This window comes from Martes martes (assembly GCF_963455335.1).
Source record: "Martes martes genome assembly, chromosome: 9".
Lineage (NCBI taxonomy): Eukaryota > Metazoa > Chordata > Mammalia > Carnivora > Mustelidae > Martes > Martes martes.
Window position 1 is genome coordinate 119,170,432 of NC_137896.1, and position 19,218 is coordinate 119,189,649.

Consider the following 19,218-nt stretch of genomic DNA (forward strand, 5'->3'; position numbering starts at 1 on the left):
AGAGCTTATGATTTAATAGCACGTGTGATTCTGGAGGTACTTTGGCTTATTCTCGTTAGACTAGGGATCAGCTGGCTAGCACACTGGCAGATACCCTAGGCACATCTCAGCACTCGCCCCGTAGACCCTCCAAGTGACTGACACCACCAGGCGCTTTTCTGAGAATTCGGAGGGAGAGGTGAGGTAGAGACAATGGTGATCATCCTCCCATATCCATTCCCTCCTCCTCTCCGAGTAACAGGACCCCCGATTTTAGCTGGACATTGGATCTACCAAGATGGATACACTTCCCAAACTCCTTGGCAGCTAGAATACAAGTCTGATCGACAGAACCTGAGCAGAAGTGATGTGTGCCCCTTCTGACTCATGCGTTGAAGGGAAAGGGCCTGTCCTCTGCTGCCGCATCCCCCCCTTCTCCGGGGCCAGCATGTGGTGCTCTGGTATGACACGGTGAGCACATGCACCCACCAAAGGAATGGCAGAAGGAGATGAGGTCCCCGACATCAAGGAGCTGCCACATCAGCCCTGGACGCTGTCCTGATGCTCTGAACTACTAAGGAAGCCAGAGGAATAAGCTTCTATGTTGTTTAAGCTACTGTTACATAGCGTCTTCTGTTCCAGACACTTGGGCTCCACCGCTGCCTCCCTTAATGGCTCAACAATTTTGCTATTGGTGCCCCCCCTCCTAAATCCCTCTTTGGGGGTGCCTGGGTGGCTCAGTCGGTTAAGCATCTGCCTTCGGCTCAGGTCATGATCTTGGGGTCCTGGGATCGAGCCCCACATCAGGTTCTCTGCTCAGTGGAGAGTCTGCTTCTCCCTCTGCACTCCCCCACCTCATGTGCTCATGCTCCTGTGCGCTCTCTCTCTCTCTCTCTCAAATAAATAAAATCTTGAATAAATAAGTAAGTAAATAAATAAATAAATCCCTCCTTGAATTCCACATCAGTGTCTTCACTCCTGACCTTTGGGCGATGACAGGATTTCAACCAAAAATTCAGGTACCCTTAGGCTATACCTCTGTTTTTCTAAGTCTGTTTTGGAACTTACAAATTCTCCGGCTCTCAGACTGTTTATGAACAAAGAACTGATAAGCTTCTCCATACGAAGGAGTCACTGAAACAATTAGAGATTCTATTTCATTTCACCCTCCTAAGGACACTTGGAAATGCAGTTTTAATGAATACAGAATGGGAGCCTTAACCCCGATATCCAGAGGCACACCAGACTTTTTTTTAAAATGGCTACCGTTGTAGCACCTGCACCAAATGGTTTTACATGCCTAAGGAAGTAAAGGCTTTCCAGTAGTTTTCGAACAATTTTCTATTTTCTGCTCAGACAATGCGAACATCAGAAATTTCTGAATCAAGTATTTCAGACTCAAAGTAAAACTGAAAAATGTTACAGTCACCAACAGACCAACAGACACAGGAAAAGATAAAACTGTCGTTTTCAGATATGATTACATATGTAAAAAAATAAACACACAAACAAAAGAAGCCACAGGACAACTATTAGAATTGACAAGAGAATTTGACAAAGTTGCTGAATATCAGGTCACTATACAAAAAACCAATTATACTTTTATATATCAGCAAAAAACAGAGCCTCAACACAAAGTGTAAGACATTGTTTTTGTTCTTGTTTTGTTAACATATAATGTATTATTTGTTCCAGGGCTACAGGTCTGTGAATCATCAGCCTTACACAATTCAGTGTAAGACATTGTTGACAAAATTAAAGAATACCTAAATAAGTGGGGGGATATTTTATACTCATGGATTGTAAATCTCATCGTTGGTAAGATATTAATTCTTTCCTAAATTGATCTATAGGTTCAATCTGACTTCAATTAAAGTCCCAGCAGGGGACACCTGGGTGGCTCGTGGGTTAAGTGGCTGACTCTTGATTTCGGTTCAGGTCATGATCTCAGGGTCCTGGGATTGAGCCCCACATCAGGCTCCACACACAGGGGGAGTCTACTTGAGAACTTTCTCCCTTCCCTTCCCCTTGCCCCCAACTCCCCCACCCCACACACACACACCACGACTCTCTCTCTAAAATATATAAATAAAACTTTTAAAAATCCCAGTAGGTTTTTTGGTGGAAACTGACAAACTCATTGTAAAATTTATATGGACATGAAAAAGTCAAGGATAGCCAAGACAATTTGAAGAATCACAAACTTAGAGGACCTATTCCACCAGATGTCAAGTCCTGTCATAAGGCTACAGTAGTTAAAATAGTGTGGAATTGGTGTAAAGTCAGACAAGCAGACCAAAAAAACAGAACAGAGAATCCAGAAACAAATCCACATATGTGATCACCTGACTCACAACAAAGGTGTATTGCAGTGTAGTAGGGGAAAGGATGATCTTTCCAATAAATGGTGCTGGGTTAATTAAAAATCCATATATAAAACAGTGACCTTGAACCTTACCTTTACACCAGCCACAAAAATCAATTCAAGATAGACTACAGACCAAAATGTACACGATACAAAAATAAAGCTTCTAAGAGAAAATTTGGAAGAATATCTTTATAAAATTGGAGCAAGATTACATAGGAAACAAAAGAATCATCAAGTAAAAATGATTGATAAGGTGTAGGGCCAAGGACAGTGGCCCTTCCTGTCCAAGTCTTATGGTAGAACCAGTTATTAATATCTTGATATTAAGGAAGGCAGCATTTGGTTTTTATACATTTTATACATTTCTTTTCTATGCCAACACTTTACATAACTTAAGTCATAAGTGAAAAGAAGCTTGAAAAGCTGCTAATGATGGGATGCCTGAGTGGCTCAGTGGGTTAAAACCTCTGCCTTTGGCTCAGTTCATGATGCCAGGGTCCTGGGATCGAGCCCCGCATCAGGCGCTCTGCTCAGGGGGGAGCCTGCTTCCCTTCCTCTCTCTCTGCCTACTTGTGATCTCTTTCTGTCAAATAAATAAATAAAGTCTTAAAAAAAAAAAGCTGCTAATGAAAACAACATTATCTCTTCGGGTTCACACTCAAAGAGTGCTTCAGATGAACTCTGTATCAGTATTTTCAAGACCATAGCAGTATAAACTATAACAAGAGGTTCCAGATTATATACAATATCCTTTTGATCCTACCCAGCAATGCTCAGAGATGATCGACACTTTGACGAAGTGACCCCAGTACAGACAGGAGGCAGGACACATCAACGTCACAGTGAGCACCAGATCGGGACCAAGAACACACTGCAGCTCAGTGTTCTTCCCACCACCGTAAGGTATCTTATCCTTGACCCAGTACCATACAGTTCACTCAGGTGTCATTGTAGATCTCTTTGCTCTATAATGACCTTTCAGTAACTTGAGTATTTTTCTTTCTCGCAGTAAGTTTACTTCAACTTCTGCCAGAAATGCTCTCTCTCCTCTCTGCTTTTATAAGTCCCACCTATTTTTCCAAGATGCAGCTCAAATCCCACTTTCTCCATGTAACCTTCCCCATCAGGCCCGCTTGGGCAGCCCTCTTCTTTCCCTCAATTCCTACCATCCCGCTGCCCTATGATATTCATTTAACAACTAATTAAATGCAGCACTTTGCCAGTTCTGCTTGCCGTTTGGAAGTGGTGTTCATTCTTCCTGCACCTGTTGTTCCAAGTTCTTTATTAAACATCCCAGGAGCCCTGGCATTGCCATGGGACAGCAATCGATGACTTTCTTTTTAGTGGTTATTGAGTCCAAGCCCTGCACTACCCCACAGGTATACGGAGAGGCGCTCGCTCTCACGGAGCTTCCAGCTCTGCTGGGGACCCTGCAGGCACACACATCGGAAGTCCTACAAGGAAGAAAACGGTCTAAAATGAAACACATGGCACAGAGAAGTACCCGGTGTGTGAATTAAAGGAGCCTGGGCTGCGGAGAAATCATGGACTTGCAGTCCTCTCGAGCTGGGACTTGAGATGGTCTTGAAGTATGGGAAGACATCCAGATAAGAGAGAAGACGGAGGTAGAGGACAGCGGGGAGGAGGGCAAGGGAGGGACTGGCATCCCCGAAGATAAGAGGCACAGAACAGGATGAGCAGAGCCCCCACTGGAGGTGAGTGAGCGGATCGGCCAAGCCAGAGCGAAGGCCCAAGGTGGGTATCAGCGGAAGAGAAGACTGACATTAGGACGGAAACAGAATGGGCAGCGTAAACATCTTGACTTGCGCTAATGAACAGCTCACAGGATGAAACGAAAGCTCACTCCTAGAGAGCTCTCAAAATGGGAAAGATTCAAATTCGCTTCTGCCTAACTAAAGGCAGGAACATGCAATCCCTCTTGAGATTCTTCTGGTCTAAGTATGAAAACCATGACATCACACCCAGCTAGTGTCACTGGCTGATAGGACCCATATGCCACCCAGCTCATACCAGTCGGCTTTCTTCTTTCTGCTTGTAGCTCTTGCTTTGATCTTCCTCACTCTCTTTCTTCCCATCTAAATATTCGCCAAGTGCTTCCCTGTGATGGGATAAAGTAGAGAAGCTAAAGTTATTTCTAGGATGTGGATTCTATATTTAGAGTTTCCACAGTCCATCATACTATATATGAAAATACATCCCATATGGATAAAAATTTCAATATTAAAAAACACAATCATAAAAACACTATAAGTAAATACAGGAGAAAACCCATCTTAGAATAAGACCAAAGCTAGAAAAAAAAAATAAAAAGATTAAGAGACTTTACTTCTTAAAATGTAAAACTCTTCTCCTTGATTCGAGGGATATACTCAAAAGATACTTGATAAAATGTTGCCATCTAGAAAAGAGAACAGGCTCTCTCAAATCAATACAAAAAAGACAAAATACCAATTAGAAAAACTGGCAAAGGATGTGGACAGGCAAGTTACAGAAGAAATATAACAGGCAAACAGACATTTGAAAAATACGTTCAACTTCACATAGAACCCGAGAAATGAAATTGAGAAGCCTGCAAGGTATCATTATTCTCCATACCAGACGAGAAAAGATTTAAAAGGTTGATAATGGGATGCCTGGGTTTTCTCAGTCAGTTAAGTGTCTGCCTTTGGCTCAGGACATGATCCCAGAGTCCTGGGATCGAGTTCCGCATCGGGCTCCTTTCTCAGAGGGGAGCCTGCTTCTCCCCCTGCCTGCCACTCCCTCCACTTGTGTGCTATCTCTCTCTCTCCAACAAATGAATAAAATCTCTAATAAATAAATAAATAAATAAATAAATAAATAAATAGTTGATAACATCAGGCATGGGTGCCCAACTCTTCACAGCACACCACAGCTGGGGATGTGAAGTATAACAACCTGTCTAAAAGGCGATTCGGGGGGCGCCTGGGTGGCTCAGTGGGTTAAAGCCTCTGCCTTCGGCTCAGGTCATGATCCCGGGGTCCTGGGATCGAGCCCCACATCGGGCTCTCTGCTCGGCAGGGAGCCTGCTTCCCCCTCTCTCACTGCCTGCCTCTCTGCCTATATGGGATCTCTGTCAAATTTAAAAAAAAAAAAAAACTTTAAAAAAATTAAATAAAATAAAAAACTAAAATAAAATAAAAGGCGACTCAGTAAGGTTTATCACAAACTTAAATACACCTCCCCTCTGACCCAACCTTCAGGAATTCCCTGCAGAAAGTACTCAGAGAAATCTGCATGTGGATGATTATTACAGCACTGACTCTACTAGCAGAAGCATGGAAACATTCCTACACACATATTAACCCTTGCTACTATCCACCTGTTTAAGAGCTTACGAGACAACAACATAAGAAAAAATGGGGGGGGGGGGCACCTGGATGACTCAGTCGGTTAAGTGTCTATCTGCCTTCGGCTCAGGTCATGATCCCTGGGCTCCGGGACCAAGTCCCGAGTCTGGACTCCCCACTCAATAGGGTGTCTGTTTCTCCCTCTCCCCCGCTCAAGCTCTCTCTGTCTCTCTCTCAAATAAGTAAATAAAATCTTTAAAAGAAAGAAAGAAAGAAAGAAAGAAAGAAAGAAAGAAAGAAAGAAAATATTTTGTAGCCTATAGAAAGAATGATGTAATTTCTAGCAGTATGCAAAGACATCCATGACAGTTAAGTAAAAAGAGCCAGTTGTAGAACGATATGGAAAGTATAATATACATTTTCTTTTGAAAATAGGCTTATATACACATAGAAATTTTTTGGAAGGACATATGACCACAGATGACAGTAGCTATTTAAGGAAAGGGAATTCTACTGAGGATTTCGGTTCTCTGTATTTTTGTATAGCATGAATTTTACCAATAGCGTATATGAGTGTGTGTGTGTGTTAATCAGAAAATCAGACCAAAGAAGAGGAGGTAACATAAGGTTCCAGATTATGGGCTTCTTTAGAGGATGCATGGGGGAATGACCCCACCAACCCCCATCTCATTTACAACACGGAGGTCCCTCTCCCCTCGGGCACACAGTTGGCCATGAGGACTCCCAGGGCATGAGAAAAATGAAACCATCCTGTTAGGACCCCATCTGTGGTGCAACAAACAGATCTCTCTGTCTTGTTCTTTCTTGATTTCTTTCTAATACTGACTTCCATTTCCACTCCTTTTGTTCAAAGTTCAGCTCCACTCTACACTGTTACAGCATTTTTGAAATGTGGAGTTGTTAGGTCCGTGATCAAAGGAGCGAGACTGATACAAAGCGAAGGTCAAACAAACCTTTATTTCACGCCAAGCATCGAGAATCAAACTGACCGTTCGGGGCCGCCTCTTACAGAGAGAGCAGCCCTCCCAGCCTTACAGACTAACTTTTAAAGGGCAAAGGCCATGTGGTTGAGCCTGGCCACACACAGGTGGCCAATGAGATTGTAACACACAGAGAAAGTTGCATAGTCATGCTAGGTGACGCACGGGTGGCCAATTGAATTACAATTCACCCTAGAGTAGATATTTGAACTAGCCTATCACCTTGGTCAGAATTGGCACCCAAAAGGCGCCCAAAAGGCGGGGCCCACACTCCTTGGTAGCTAGGGAGACAGTATGCACGCTCCACGATTGGATGTCTCCACCTGGCCTGACCCGCCCTTGTGTTTGGGCTCTGTTACCTGGGACAGGTCGACCATATTTTACTAGTTTCCCAGACTTCCTTTTAAATAAGTCCCCCGGTGGGGGTGGCAGGGTCAGTTTAAGGTTTACGGCATAAACAACAAAATGGCTGTTCAACCGAGATGGAGCCGCTCTGGCTAAATAGGCCCTTACGGAGTTGAGTTACCGCTCCCTGCCAACTCCAAGCCTAACTAAAACCCCATTTTCTTTCTTGTCATGACATGCACTTCCCTATTCTTATTCAATCTACTCTTGGCCATTGCTAAGAGAACTAAGTGTTCTGTTCCACTCGTCTTCCGAAGTTGCTAGGTTCATGGATCTCCCACTATCAGACAAAATGCACTCATTCTCTTGACTTTCTACTTTGACCACCAATTAAGTAACCAACTGTATCTAAATAATCCTTCCAGTTGCTCCACTTCCTGGAGCAAAGACCAGTGCTTCAGAAAGAGAAAGAAATCTTATTAACCTAGTTTTCACTGGAACCCCATTGCTGCCTTTTACTTAGCATTTCTGACTTTCCTAGCACTGCCCTGTCCAATGAAGGGAGCAACTGACCACAAGTGACCAATCCAAACTGAAATGTCCTGTGAGTATAAAATACACTACATGGATTTTTGAAGGCCCTGAATAAAAAACAAAGTAAAATACCTCGATATAATTCATACTGATTACATGTTAATGTAATTAACATGTAATTAACATTGTGGGTTAAATAAATATTGTGGGTTAAATAAACAACAAAATTTTTACATTGTGGGTTAAATAAACAACAAAATTTAATTTCACCTGTTCTGTTTACTTTAACAGGGCTACTAGAAATTTGTTGTTTCATTTCATTTTGCTTGTTGACCTAGCATATTCCCCAAAGGAGTCAACCCCAAAGAGACTTCTCCCCCCTCAGGTTTCCCTCAGTTTCAGGAAACTGCTTCCTTGGGGCTCCCACCCACATGGTCTCCATGGAGCTGCCATCTTGCTGAAATACCCCACCTCCTGACCAATCAAAGTCCCTTCTCGGATTTAAAAAATTGGCACTTCATTGGTTGTTTGGCTGGATTTCGGGTCCAGGGTTGGAAATCATTTTCCTTCAGAATTTTGAGAGCATTGCTGTGGTGTCTTCCACCTTCCAGTGTTGCTACTTCAAAACTCTGAAGTCACTGTGTTTCTTAATTCTTTCCTTGGATGTGACAGTTGTTCTCACTCCAGAAACTTATAGGCCCCTCTGGCTCTCCGGGCTCCTGAAACTCCTGGTTTAGCCCCTCAGGCCAACTAGTGGTCTGAAAGTTTTAGCAAGCACTTTTAGCCCACATGATTGATTAACTAAACCTTTCTTTGTGTATCTATAGATTAGGCATTGCATTGTTTCCTCGAGGCGGGAAGAAACCCACTTGCACAACCTCCCCACCACCCCACCACACCCCCAGGGCACAATACACAGCCTCTGAGCACCAGGGTAATGTCTGTAGCTCGCACCACTGAGTCTGCCCTCAATCAAGAAGGGTTAAACACCACTGTGCTCCCCTTTTACTGATTAACTGCCCTAAAGTGCCTCTAAAAACCTTCAGGCAGATACATCGAAGTTGGTTTTTGGACAAGAGTCTGCCTTCTCCCCAGATGGCCAGCCCCCTGAATAAAGCTCATATTCCTTTCCAATCAAAACTTTTCTCATGGGGCGCCTGGGTGGCTCAGTGGGTTAAAACCTCTGCCTTCGGCTCGGGTCATGATTCCAGGGTCCTGGGTTCGAGGCCCAAATCAGGCTGTCTGCTCGGCAGGGAGCCTGCTTCCCCCCTCTCTCTCTGCCTGCCTCTCTGCCTACTTGTGATTTCTGTCTGTCAAATTAATTAATAAATTAATTTTTTAAAAACTCGTCTCTTGAGTGCTGGCTTTTGGAGCAATGGGCAGCCGAACTTGGATGTTTCAGTAACGCTCTGAACTTTTTCAATGGTGTGCCCGCGGGTGGGTCTACTTTCCTCCACTGGGCTGAACATTTCCCCCACCCCAAGCAGGAAACTCAAGAACTTCAGTTCTGATCAATTTTCTTGAATACTTCCAGTGATCATTTCCTCCCCTCTGTTCGCTCTGCCCTTTCTTTAAGGATCTAGAAAAAAAGAGACTAGATCTCCTGGACTGGTCCTCTAATTTTGAAAAATCTTTTTCTCTCCTAGTTTCTGTTTTTCTTTTTGCTCTACCTTCTATGCGACTCCATGACTGTTATTTCCTAACCCTTCTACAGTTTTCCATTTCTATCATATTTTTTAATCTCCAAGAGCTCTATTTTGTTCTCTCACCACCCCTCTAACAGCATCTTATTCTTTTTCTGTGGTTACAATATCATTTCTTTTTTTTCTCCGAGGATCGTCTGAATGATAGCCATTTTGATGTATTACTGTTGTCTTTTTTCCCTACATAGTCTCAAGTTCCTCTAAGTTACTTTTTGCTGTGTGTTCATTTTGGTGTCTACCTTTCATGATAAAGACTTTCCTCAGACGTCTAGAAATCCTTGGCTACCTTGTCACCATTAAGACTGAAGAGCTGGGGGCACCTGGGTGGCTCAGTGGGTTAAGCCTCTGCCTTTGGCTCAGGTCCTGATCCCAGGGTCCTGGGATGGAGCCCGGCCTCAGGTTCTCTGCTCAGCAGGGAGCCTGCTTCCCCTTCTCTCTGCCTGCCTGTCTGTCTACTTGGAATCTCTATCTGTCAAAAAAAGAAAAAAAAAAAAAAAAAGACTGGAGAGCTGAAGGAAGTTCTGAATGCAAGGGTGCAGCTTGACAACAATGAACTTCAGCACAGGACCATCTACTTGGATCGCCTGGTAGGCAACTCTGAACTTCAGTGTCTTTAAATCCTTCCTGGGCAGCTGGTCAAATTTTCCAGAGAGACTTCAGTCTCCTGCCTGTGTGTGAAGCTCCAACTTGCCCCTATTCCCCGAACACACAGGAGGATTGCAAGGTCTCGGCGGCAGTGTGCCCGTGGCCACTGTGTTTAGTACAGTGTTTCTGCCTCATCTCTGCCCAGCACCCCCCAAACTGCAGATCCTCCGATTTACTTCCTCCAAACCTCCCATCTTTTGTGCCAGGTGGGGAAAAGTTTCCTGGCATCCAACTATTTTCCTGACTTCAGTCCCCTTCTTCATCTCTACTTCAACTTGAACCTGATGCTTCCGATTTCCTGGTGTTTTGCAGATTTACTGCAGAGTAAATCAAGGTGGGGGGGGGGGCGGGCTCTCAGCTTTCCTCACTGCTAGTTTATATTTCCATAGTGTTGAATCTGCGAGACCATTTACCATCTGTCCTTATGCTTCCCAGCTTCCAAATGTTGTTGCTGTTGAGTCCCTTCTGTTTTGCTTGACTTTTTGGGCTTATGTCTTTTTTATTTAATCCCTTTAAATGTCACGCTAATGGAGTTTTGATAGAGATCCAAGATAAATCTATGTGTTCCATCTGCCATCCTTACACTGGAGTCACATCTCCAGGAATTTCAAACTTCAACCGAGACAGCAGAGACTGGGATTTTTTTAGGAGCTTTAGCCTATTAAACCCGTTCTTTATTTTTATTTGACATTTGATTCTATTAACAGCTTCTTCCCTAAAACTACACCTCAATGGCATACTGAGGCCCCAGCACTTAGGGTGGTGGGCACCAGGGGCAATCAAGGGGGCTACAGATCATTTAAAAATGATACAGTGTGGGGCGCCTGGGTGGCTCAGTGGGTTAAAGCCTCTGCCTTCAGCTCGGGTCATGATCCCAAGGTCCTGAGATGGAGCCCCACGTCGGGCTCTCTGCTCAGCGGGGAGCCTGCTTCCTTCTCTCTCTGCCTGCCTCTCTGCCTACTTATGATCTCTCTCTGTCAAATAAATAAATAAAATCTTTAAAAAAAAATATTGGACTCTGAAAAACAATCTGAGGGTTTTGAAGGGACGGGGGGGTGGGAGGTTGGAGGAGCCAGGTGGTGGGTATTAAGGAGGGCACATATTGCATGGAGCACTGGGTGTGGTGCAAAAAACAATGAATTCTGTTACGCTGAAAAGAAATAAAAATATATATATATATAAAATAAAAAATAAATAAAAAATAAAATAAAAATGATACAGTGGACTAAAAGTCTGTCTGTGTATTACTATTAACCTGTGCCAACAACAAAAAAGGTCAGTGACAAAACACTCCTTTCTGAAAAATCTTCTGTTAATCTAAGTTCTAAACAATTTCTGCAGCTACTGTTAATTTTTAATAATATGTATGGGGGCACCTGGCGGGCTCAGTTGGAAGAACATGAGACTCTTGATCTCAGGGTTGTGAGTTCGAGCCCCACATTGAGTGTAGAGATTACTTTGAAAAAAATCTTAAGGAAAAAAATATGTATGTAGGCTTCGATACAGCAACTTTCTATGTCTTATCCTTTAACAAGGAAGTTAATTCAGAGAACACAAAGAATACAGTTGGCCTGTGACACACACAGACTAAGCTGCACGCACGTGTTCTGAGGGCATGTTTAAAATGGCTCTGTCGTCCCAGCTCAGTTAGGCACAGGGTAAATCCCCAACCCCCAAGATACTACATCTCCCAGCACAAGAGGGATTTGATATATGAGGCTCCTGGGTAGTTCAGTCAGTTGGGCGTCTGCCTTCAGCTCAGGTCGTGATCTCAGGGTCCTGGGATGGAGCCCTGTGTCGGGCTCTCGGCTTGGTGAGTCTGCTTCTCTCCCTCTCCCTCTCCTTTTGTGCTCTCTCTTTCTCTATCTCTCAAATAAATACGTAAAATCTTTAAAAAAAAAAAAAAAAAAGAGGGATTTGACATGAACAACAGCCCAGCTATTGAAAACATGAAGCTGAAGTCTGGTTAGTTCTACATGTAATCATTCTCTAAGCCTCACAGAATTCTTTTGGAAACACTTCTTCATGTTTTTCCTTCCTTTCCCACCCAAAAATACAGTAATGTAATTAAAAGGTATCGATCTGTCCCTGTTTTCTTATTTCATATTGTAAATTTTATTTTTAAAGTTTTTTTCATTGGCCTGGTTACATAAACAAAGTTCAATAGAAGAAAACGTTGACCGCCCGCTCTCCTTTTCAGGCTATTATTATTTTTAAAACTCCCCAGGTCAGGGTGTTAAATTCATCAGGTCCACCTCTGTACCTTGCATATTCATTTTCCCAGCAGCACCACTGGCCACTCGATGGCATCTTTAGATCATGGAGATAATTCTCTGTCAGTGTTCCCTTTTCTATCTGTTTCTAAATGCACAGCTTTCCTAGGGCTTGGCATGAGCTCTCCTCTCATCTTTTTATCCTCTTTTGCAGTGTAAGTCAATCCTTTCCTATGGTTTTCAATACAATCATAATGCTGTTGACCCTCTGCACTGACCTCTCTAATCCAGAATTCTCTTCTGAGTTTCAGACCCATGTCCAACTGCCTAGTAGACATGTCAGTTTTAATGTCTTCCAAAATCCAATTTCATTTAATATGTCCAAAGCCAAACTCTCTGATTTCCAAATCCTGCTGCCTCACTTCCCCCCGTAGCTTTATCGTTTCAATACAAGGCACTACCACCTACCCAGCTGTTCTAGCCATTGTTGCCTTTTCCCTGTCTTCCACCAGCATATCCCCAATCAGGAAATCCAAGCAGTTTAAGCTCTAACACATGTCTTGAGCACATCTGCTTTCTCTCCAATCCTACCAGACCAACTTCATCCCTCACCCAGACCAATGCAACGGCTTCCTAACTGCTCTCCTTAATTACACTTCTGGCTTCTCCAAGCCATTCCCTCAAAGAGCAATCAGAGTGATCTCAACATACTTAGGAATTTGAGAAACTCCCACATTAAGTCCTTGGCCCGTGGGTAAGAGCTATCATGACGGGAAAGGCCGAATGGATGTCACCCTTAAGGGGGGATTAGTGTCACCCTTAAGGATGTCAAGGATACAGGAGGGGTGGTCCCGATCAAGTCTCCATTTAAATCACTGCTCTGGCCCCTGCAAAAACTGGATGGATCTGACAAAATGATTATCAATACTGCAAGCTGAGCCAAGGACTTGTCCTAATCGCGCTGCCATGCAGGTGTGGTATCTTTGCTAAAGCAGATCGGGGTGGTTTAAAGTACACACAAAGCGGCTGTTGATTGGGCCAAATGTGTTATTTTCTACTTCAATCAAGAAAAAGGATCAGGAAGTTCACATTTACATCCGACAGATGATAGTGTTTACTCGTACAACCCACACACTTACAGGGTCACGTTAATTCTCCTGATCTCAGTTAAAATATAGTCTGAAGAGATAAGGACCATCTGGATATCCCGCAGAACAACATCACATTGATTCATTACATCAGATTGGACTGTGAGCCAAATATGACCCACCAATTTTTGTAGGGCTCACAAGCAAAGAATGATTTTTATACTTTTTAAATGGTTAAAAAAAAAAAAAAAAGATCAGATGACTAAGCAGAGCACAGAGGATTTTTAGGACAATGAAACTATTCTGTATGATACCATAATAGTGGACACATGTCATTACATTTGTCAAAATCCATAGAACACCAAGAGTGAATCATGATGTAAACTATGAACTTAGGGTGATGATGTGTCAACTCAGTTTCATCATTTGTTACAAATGTGCCACTCTGGAGGATCTTGATAGTGGGACAGGCTGTGCATGCGTGGGGGCAGGTAGTGGACTGGGAAATCTCTGTACTTTCCACTCAATTTTGCTGCAAACCTAAAATTTCTCTTAACAAATGATCTCAGGGGGTGCCTGGGTGGCTCAGTGGGTTAAAGCCTCTGCCTTTGGCTCAGGTCATGATCCCAGGGTCCCGGGATCGAGCCCCACGTCGGGCTCTCTGCTCAGCAGGGAGCCTGCTTCCCTTCCTCTCTCTCTGCCTGCTTCTCTGCCTGCTTGTGATTTCTTTCTGTCAAATAAATAAAATCTTTAAAAAATGATCTCAGAAAATAAGATCAATATCTGAAGAATATTTTGTGACATGTGAACATACTACATTCAAACTGCAGTGTCCATAAGTAAAGTTTTGTTGGAACACTGTCACATCTCTCTGGGCCCCTTGCGTCCAAATGGCCAGCAGACAAGTCACCATCTTGGTAGCGTAGCTGACCTGGCCACCAGGGCAAGGTACAAGTGCTGTCACACAGAGAGGTGTTCAGGAATTCAGAAGATCATGGAGGTGCCTCTTGGTACATGACAGCCCACTGCGTCCGTGAATGGACAGGTGCAACAACCCTGGCCTGAAAAGGGTATGATTATCAGTCTCAGACCCTTCAGGGATGAGAATTTGTGTCATACAACCAGATAAGCCTCTGAGACTTGCAGAAGTGACAGCTGAGGTCAACTGCAGAAATGCTTGTGGAAGGCAGGCTGGGATGGAAGAAGGAAAGAAAGACCTCCCAGGGGATGTCACGGATGGCCTGCGTCTTCAGTGTACTGCTGGCAGCGCACGGCACAGTAGGCTCTCAGTAATAGTGCTGAGGGGACTGTTCTTTCCGTCTCTGACTTTACAAGTGTGTTGAATGTCTTCATATCCCATACTTTGCTTGATGGAACCTTGTGGAAGAAATTCTTCCTATCTCACCGCCTATCTTTCCGCTCACACGCGGGGCCCGCCCGCCGTTCCCCTCAGAGCCTCCCGCCGGGGAAAGCGCCCGCCTCGTCCCCGCCCTGCGTCGCCGGCACCCGGGGCTGCCCGCTGAGGACCCGCCCAGACCGCCCCGCTCACCGCCTCCGGGCTTCTACGCGCGCGGCGATGCGGAGGCGCCGGGCCTGGATCCGCTCCTGAGGGTTGTCAGAATGTATGGACGGCCCAAGAATCGGGGTGGACAAGTGTTCCTCCTCCTTCTCCTCCAGGACCCCCAGGGGTCCCGGCGGATTCATGACAGGTGCCTCCCGCCCCAGGCAGCTCCTCCTGGACCACCGCCAGACCGCCGCCCGTTGCTAAAAACTAGCCGTTGCCAGGGAGAGGCAGTCACCTGACTGGCAGCTGGAGTGCGCGCGCGCGGCACCTCAGGCGCCCCCCCCCCCCCCCGCCGGCATTTGCGTGCCAGCTTGTGGTTTCTTTTCCGGGGAGATAATGGGCCTTGGGCTCTCTACCTTCGCGGGGTGAAAATGACATCAGTTCCATTCAGTACTGTACAAATAGCGCCTAGCATAATACCTAATATGTAGTAAGTGCACAACCAGTGTTTGCTGAGTCAAAGAAATGTACACAGGTGTATGCTCACTGCAGGTATTTATAATATTAAAAAACTGCTATGACCCCCAAATCCATCAATAGGGGAACTGGTAAAGCTTTCAGGGGTTGGAATGGATGGATCTGACCTAGAAAGAGGAAAAGATTAAAAGAGGAAGAGAAGATGTAACACAATATGTAGAATGTAACCCAAGTTCTATTTGAAATATATCTAGTATATAGGGAAGAAAAATGAACAGAAAATAAGGCTGATATCAAGGAAGTTACTGCCTGTGTTCCCTTCTGGGATCTTTATGGTTTCAACTCTCACATTTAGGTCTTTAATCCATTTTGAAATTATTTTTGTGTACAGTGTAAGAAAGTGGGCCATTTGCCCCCACATCATTTGTTGAAGAGACTTCTTTTTCCCACTGGATATTCTTTTCTGCTTTGTTAATGATTAATTGCATATAGTTGTGAGTTCATTTCTGGGTTTTCTATTCTGTTCCACTGATCTCTGCATCTTTTTTTCTGCCAGTATCATACTGTTTTGATCACCACAGCTCTGTACTATAACTTGGAAGTCTGGAATTGTGATGCCTCCAGCTTTGCTTTTCTTTTTCAAGGCTGCTTTGGCTATTCAGAGTCTTTTGTGGTTCCATACAAATTTGGGGATTGTTTGTTCTAGTTGTGTGAAAAATGCTGTTGGTATTTTGATGGGGATTGCATTAAATGTGTAGATTGTTATAGGTGGTGTAGACAGTTCAACAACATTTGTTCTTTCAATCCATGAGCATATAATGTTTCCATTTCTTTGTGGTGTTTTCTATTTTTCATCAGTGTTTTATAGTTTTCAGAGTATAGATCTTTCACATCTTTGGTTTGGTTTATTCTTAGGCATCTTAGTATGTTTGATACAATTATAAATAGGATTGATTCCTTTCTGCTGCTTCATTATTGGTGTATAGAAATGCAACAGATTTCTGGGGCGCCTGGGTAGTTCAGTAAACATCTGACTTTTGATTTTGGCTCGGGTCATGATATCAGGGTTGTGAGATCAAGCCCCATGTCGTGTTCTGTGCTGGCATGGAGCCTGCTTAAGAGTCTCTCTCCTTCTGCCTTTACCCCCAACTCCCTCTCTTAAAAAAGAAAGAATTAAATGCAACAGATTTCTATACATTGATTTTGTATCCTGTGTGTTGTATGCAAGTACACTATATTGTACACTTGAAACAAATAGTACGCTGTATGTTAACTGACTGAAATTTAAATAAAAAAATAAAAAACAAAGGGATACATACACCCCAATGTTTATAGCAGAATTATCTACAATAGCCAGATTATGGAAACAGCCCAAGTGTCTGTCCCATTTACTGATGAATGGATAAAGAAGAGGTGGGAGATATATACAATGGAATATTACACAGCCATAAAAAAAAGAATGAAATCTTGCCATTTGCAATGACATGGATGGAGCTCCAGAGTATTATGTCAGGAAGACAAATACCATATGAGTTCATTCATAAGTGGAATTTAAGAAACAAAACAAGCCAAGGAAGGGAAAGAGGGAGAGGCAAACCAAGAAACAGACTCTTAACTATAAAGAACAAACTGATAGTCATCAGAGGGGAGGTCAATGGAGTGATGGAGAAATAGGTGATGGGGATTAGGGAGGGCACTTGTCATGAGCATGGGGTGTTGTATGCAAGGGTTGAATCACTATACTGTATACTGCATGTCAGCTAACTAGAATTCAAATAAAAACTTGGGGGAAATAATTAAAATGCAGAAATTGATTAATATCCATTATTTCCCAAATTTACACTGCTTTAATAAAGCTTTTTATTTGGGGAAAAAAAACACAAAGTAAGTATGGCTATGGCTATAAAAACCTGGGTGGTTTTTATTTTCTATTCCAAAAAAACTTTACAAATAACACAAATCACTTTTAATGTAATTAAAAAATAAAATTTTTTTTAAAGATTTTTAAAATTATTTATTTGACAGAGATCACAAGTAGGCAGAGAGGCAGACAGAGGGAGAGAGAGGAGGAAGCAGGCTTCCTGCTGAGCAGAGAGCCTGATGCGGAGCTCGATCACAGGACCCTGGGATCATGACCTGAGCCGAAGGCAGAGGCTTTAACCCACTGAGCCACCCAGGCACCCCTAAAGTTTATTTTTTTTAAAGAGTGACAGAGGTTTCTGAAGAGACTGCAGCAGGCAAATATCACAGATAAGAGGGTTTTGGGGGTGGGTTGTAGGTGTCCACCCTGATGATTCACAAATGTTCACAAATACTGAGAGTCTGGTCCTCACTGGTAGGCAATACCTCAAAACAAAAAGCAGAGATGCGGGGTGCCTGGATAAACGCAAACCCTTCTGGATATATGGGCTTCTTCTGCTATGCAACAGGCTTGCCATCTACCTTCAGTATATAGTCTTTTTCCAGGGAAATGATACACTGACTAGATTTTAGTCTATGAAGTCAAGTCACATACTTAATTCCACATCCATAAGATTACAGCAAATCATCCCATCAAACATTTACATAATTCCTTGGCTTATTCCTGTCTCCCAATTTGTGTGAATTTTACTAATAGATTCTCAGAAGGCAATCTTCTTTTATTCATTTCCAAGTTATTTTTAGAACTGCCTCACACACCATCTTCATGTCTTGACTACTAAAGGTACGAAGGATGGAACAGGGAAGGGAAGGAAGAAGGAGAATCACGAGTAGGTCATAAGGCTTAGGGAAGAGTTCAAAGTTATTAGTAGAAACCAAGCACCTACCTTAGACCACACGCTGTGCTAAATACCTCCTTGCATCATTCATAGCACATATGCATGACTGCGGCAATATTACTAATCCCATTTTACAGGTGAAGAAACTGAGTCTCTGAAAAAAAAAAAAAGTAACTTGCCCCAGGTCAAAGCTTGCCAGGCCGAACATGACTAAGAAACGGTCATGGCATTAAAAGCTTGGGAGGTCTTGAGAAATTTTCAGAATGAAGGCAAAAAGAAAAATGGAAGGAGCAGCTATCAAGTTTGCTTTAGGGGAACTTGCAAGCAAGGAGAAAAGATGAGAGCAGGAAGAAGAGCAGGACATTTTGGAAGCACGGCGTCTAGGCTAGGACAGACCCGCGCTGTTTACCTAGGACGCACCTGCGATGCCGTCAGGCACGGACTGGGTGCTGGAGGTCTGCAGACAGAAGGGCAGGGGTAACTACTAGTGCAACCAAGAGGCTGGGAGGGGCAGGGGACTGTGAGCACATTGCTGGACAACTAGCCTGGGCTGCAATAGGGGACTTTATCCTCACCTTCTTTAAACTTCTTACAGAGAAAAAAAAAAAAAAATTAATGCTTGCTGCTAGAAGTGGGGAGATCAATTCTGATGTAAAAGACAGGAAATATTCTCAGAAGCAATGTTAGGAAATAAGAGGTTTTTCAATAAAGCTTATGATTCATACACTAAAGTTTAATTGTACCAAGTGTGGGTCATTGGGTTCTTATGGAATTAGTCTGGAAAATTAACATTCTTTCTATAGGAAGATGTTTTTAAGTATGAGACAACCACCTTACAAACTAACTTGAGTGTGACCCAGTATTATTATACACTGCCCAGTGCCCAGTTCTGGGGAAGTCAAGAGCAGGACACCATGAATCGCTGTTACTGCCACCTGCCTCGTACTCTGCTTTCTGAAACACGGCCCAGGACTGCAGAACACCTGGGAGCAAGCAGGCTGATCGTTATTTTTTTTTATTTTAAGATTTTGTTTATTTGAGAGAGGGAGAGAGAGAATGAGTAGGAGGAGGGGCAGAGGGAGAAGCAGGTTCCCCACAGAACAGGGAGACCCATGGCAGGGCTCGATCCCAGGACCCTGGGATCATGACCTTAGCCAAAGACAGACGCTTAACTAAGCCATCCAGGCTCCCCGGGCTGATCGTTCTTTAAACAAACAAAAGAAAAAAACATTTAATGTTTTGTTTTAAAATAATCAGTAACTCAGGCAAGTGG

At 43.5% G+C, this 19,218-nt stretch overlaps 1 protein-coding gene across 1 annotated transcript in view; it reads right to left on the reverse strand.

Annotated features, from left to right (window-relative positions):
- The window catches only part of DRC1 (dynein regulatory complex subunit 1), a gene marked incomplete at its 5' end in the record, with an annotated part of 41,985 nt that extends 27,076 nt beyond the window's left edge, over window positions 1–14,909 (reverse strand). Inside the window, one exon of the mRNA XM_080813684.1 lies at window positions 14,755–14,909. Coding sequence (XP_080669810.1) covers window positions 14,755–14,909 — 155 coding nt within the window. The remainder of the gene's footprint in view (window positions 1–14,754) is intronic.
- Window positions 14,910–19,218: the final 4,309 nt, after the last annotated feature.